Source organism: Lontra canadensis, unplaced genomic scaffold (assembly GCF_010015895.1).
Source record: "Lontra canadensis isolate GAN:19392208 unplaced genomic scaffold, GSC_riverotter_1.0 scaffold180, whole genome shotgun sequence".
NCBI lineage: Eukaryota > Metazoa > Chordata > Mammalia > Carnivora > Mustelidae > Lontra > Lontra canadensis.
In genome coordinates this window covers 2,608-6,312 of record NW_022631174.1, presented here as the reverse complement: position 1 = coordinate 6,312, position 3,705 = coordinate 2,608, and the positions used below count along the sequence as shown (strand labels likewise).

General features: G+C 73.1%; 1 protein-coding gene across 1 annotated transcript; it reads left to right on the top strand.

Annotated features, from left to right (window-relative positions):
- The first annotated feature begins 153 nt into the window (after positions 1-153).
- Positions 154-3,589, top strand: LOC116860641 (collagen alpha-1(I) chain-like). The gene is made up of 3 exons (XM_032846763.1): positions 154-1,414; positions 1,543-2,915; positions 3,065-3,589. Exons 1-3 carry the CDS (start codon positions 154-156, stop codon positions 3,587-3,589), a joined length of 3,159 nt encoding a protein of 1,052 aa, XP_032702654.1.
- The last annotated feature ends 116 nt before the right edge of the window (positions 3,590-3,705 follow it).

Here is a 3,705-nt window from a genome sequence, read left to right as displayed (position 1 = left end):
CCCCCCCGCGAGGGGGGTCAGCGCCCGTCGGCATGTATTAGCTCTAGAATTACCACAGTTATCCAAGTAGGAGAGGAGCGAGCGACCAAAGGAACCATAACTGATTTAATGAGCCATTCGCAGTTTCACTGTACCAGCCGTGCGTACTTAGACATGCATGGCTTAATCTTTGAGACAAGCATATGCTACTGGCAGGATCAACCAGGTAGGAGCGCGGTGAGCCAGAGACAGCCCGCGCCCCCGAGGAGGGGCGCGGCACAAGGTCTCCCGGTGGGCCGGACGTGCCGAGCACGGGGAGGCACACGCGGCGGTGGCGGCGGCGGCGGCAACCCCCCCACGGAGCGCAGGAGCCCGCGGGGGGCGGGGGAGCGGGAAGACGCTCCCCACTCGCCACGGCCCAACCCCCACCCGCAACGGCGAGCGAGGCTGACTGCCCGGGCCCCGCCACCGCGGACGAGGGCACACCGGCGGCGGCGCCGAGAGGCGAGGGACGATCCGACCCCCCACACACCGGGCCGGCCCCGGTGGCGGCGCGCGGGCGGGGCCGGGGCACCGGTCGGCCACGCCGGGGCCGGGGCGGGCCAGCGCGCGCTCCCGCAGAGCAAGGGGAAGCCGGGCCGGAACCCGACACCCCCCCCACCACCGGCGGAGGCAGCGCGCGGCCGCAACGGCCACGGCGGACGGCCGGGACCCGACCCACGCCCGGGCACGCGCGCCGGAGCCGGGGGCGCACGGCGTAGGGCGGGGCGGAGCCGTCCCCCGTCCGCACACGACACCACCGCCGGGCCGGCGGCGGCAGACACGGATGGGAGGCCGCAACGGGCCGGAGAAGCACCAGCGCACCGGGGCGCGGCACCGGGCCGACAGGCAGACGGGGGCGGGGGGGAGGCCGCGAGACAACGGCTCCGCGGCAAGGGGCGTGGGCGCCAGAAACCGGAGCAGCCGCGGGGGAAGAGGACCGCGGGCCGCCGCGAGGGAGCGCAAGAGCTCCTCAAAAGGCGCCTTCCAAGGCCCGAGGTCGGCCGCCGGGGCACACGGGGTCCCACCGCCCAAGGCCTCCAGCACAAGGGCGGTCCCGTGGCACCCGAGGACACAGACCCGGGCCCCAGCGGGCCCTGGCCACCTCGCGGGGCCCGGGCCCCCGGCCACCACGCCACAGTCACGACCGACACCCAACGGGACGCTCTCCCGCGCGCACGACGACACCCCTCCGTGCCCCACTCGAATGGACCCGCGCAAACCCCTCCTTCTCACCCGGGGCCAAGGCCCCTTCGCCCGGGGACGACCCCCCCCCAAGGGCCGCTAGAGGCCTGGGAGGGGACAACACCCAACAGCGGCGAGGCCGGTTTCGGTCCCGAGGAAGCGGATCAAGGGCACAGCGCGCCCTCACCCGTCCAGGCAAGCCAGGGACAAGGTGAGGGAGGGGGGGGGAGGTCGGCGGCGACGGGGAGGGGGCGCCCAGGGGCGACGGCCGACAGCGCGTGGGGAGCGGTTCGCGGGGGGGGAAGGGAGCACCAACGAAGGCGCGAGCCGGGCCGCCAGGTAAACGTGCACGGGATCCCACCGCCACCAGCACGAGAGCGGTCCCGCGACGCCCGGGGACGCCGGCCGGCCTCAGCACCCTTGGCGCGCCTCCCCACCGCGAACCGGGCCCCACACCGCTGGGGCCCAACCCCACGGGGGCCCCGCCGCAGGGGGCCCGTCTGAACCCTCAACCCGTCCGTCTGGTCCGTCCCGGAACCACGACCCGGGGGAAGCGCCCCCAGGCGAGAGCGGCCCGACCCGTGCCCACACGTCACCGCCGGCGGCGACTCGGCCCGGGAGCGGGCACAGCAGACAGCCGCTCGCACGGCACAGGGCAGGAGATGCACGACCGCGAGGGAGTGGCCGCGCGCGCACTCGCACGCACACGGGAGCCCCACGCGCCAGACGCCGGCCAGGCCCGGCGGGATCCTCCCCCGACTGGGAGGGGGGAGGCGCAGGCCGCGGTAGGCAAGAGAGCGACGCTCGGCCCCACCGCGGGGCCGGCAGACCCCTCGCGGAGAGGGGGCTCTGCCCAACACGCAACGGTAGCGGTGGCCACTACGCGCAGAGGAGGGGCGGCGGCTGGGGGTTCCGGTACCCCAAGGCACCCTCTCGGATCGCTAGAGAAGGCTTTCTCACCGAGGGCGCATCGCCCCCACCCATTCGTCCCCCCGACCGAGCCCCGCGAAAGGGCGTCCCAGAGGCCTCCAAGGGCCTGGGGGCAGGGGTGGGTCCGCGGTAAGGGGCAGGCACAGGGCAATCCTGAGCGCGCGCGGCCAGGGCCCGACAAGGGGGCCGCCTTTGCCTCTCCACACAGGCCATGCTCCCATCACCGCCCGGAAGGAACCTCGTGCCTCCACCGGGGCCACGAGAGGAGCGGAGACGGACACGGCATGCTGGGCAAAAAAAGCAGCAGCCCTCGGCTGGCCAAGCGCCACAGCGCTGGCTCGGCCCGGCGCGGTCGCTCACACACCCCACCAAGTCCTGTCCACACACACCCCCCAGCACGACGCGCGCCAGGGGACGACGAGGCGCCCGCACCCCCACAGAGGGGGGCAGGGTGGGCCTCCCTTACCGGCTCCACCACCCGCTCTTCGGACATGCCACTGACAGCAGCAGCTCAACGGGGTCGCTGGGAACGGGAAACGACGCCACCGCTCGGCCTCAGGCACCTGAGACAACCTGGAGCGCTCCAGGGGCACCACAGAGGGCCAGGTGCCACGCACTCAGCACGCCCAGGCGGTGAGCAGCGCGGCATGGGGACGGCCCTCCCCGCCTCGGGGAGGGCCGCTCGCCCCGCAGGAAGCCAAGAGCGGCAAGCGAGAGTGTCCGCTGCGTCAGAGGACCCCACGCCCATGGGCGCCCTGAGGCGGGAACCATGGAAAAGTGGAGTCGGGCCGGAGCCCACAAACCCCCCACACCCTCCCCCACACACCCCCGCGACAGCGGGTGGCAGAGGAGGAGCGAGGGACCCGCGGGCAGAGCGAGAAGAGCGGTCCCATTCGCCATGAATGTCCGTCCCTCGTCTGACGCGGCTTAGGCCCGGCCCAGGAGAACACGACATCACCACATCGATCAGCAAAAAGCGTGCCCAAGGGGGCCCCAGGGGGGGAAACGCCTGGCGAGGACACCGACCAGAAGGACCTGCTTTCGGCCTCGCCAGCACCCCTCGGACCCAGGGCAAGAACAGCCGGGCAACCCAGGGAGAACGCCTGACACGTGGCATAGAGCCTTGCGGAATGGAACGGGGGTTACCACGGCCGCGGCCGGGTGCCTGCAGCGCAGAGCGCACGGGGTAAAGGACCCACGCCACCTGCCCACGCAGCCCTCGGGTGCTGGAGACCGGAGGTGGCACCACAGCCCGGGCCACCTGGGGGGCACAAGAGCCGGCGCACAGGCCCACGCGGACGGCTCAAACGAGCGAGGGCCGAGCCGGATTTGGCACCACGGCCAAGCCCGGAGCCCCGCACGCACCCAGAAGCCCACATCTCCAAGGCGAGTCACTCCAACAGCGTGTCAGCACCTACCTGGCAACAAAAAGTGCTCCTTTCAGGGGACAAAATAGCCACGCCATCTGGCGGGGCCTAGCCACAGGTCACCGGGACCTCGTGGGACCGTGGCCCGGCCACCGGCCCCAAACACCGCTCCGTTACCCACCCCCCCCCCCCAAGGGGGCGCCCC

Excerpts from the sequence above, each read along its gene's own strand:
- LOC116860641 (XM_032846763.1), top strand. The coding sequence starts at position 154 with ATGCATGGCTTAATCTTTGAGACAAGCATATGCTACTGGCAGGATCAA. Across the intron at positions 1,415-1,542 it reads CCAGGCAAGCCAGGGACAAG|GTAAACGTGCACGGGATCCC; the intron begins GTGAGGGAGGGG and ends CCGGGCCGCCAG. Across the intron at positions 2,916-3,064 it reads GGGAACCATGGAAAAGTGGA|GCCCGGCCCAGGAGAACACG; the intron begins GTCGGGCCGGAG and ends GACGCGGCTTAG.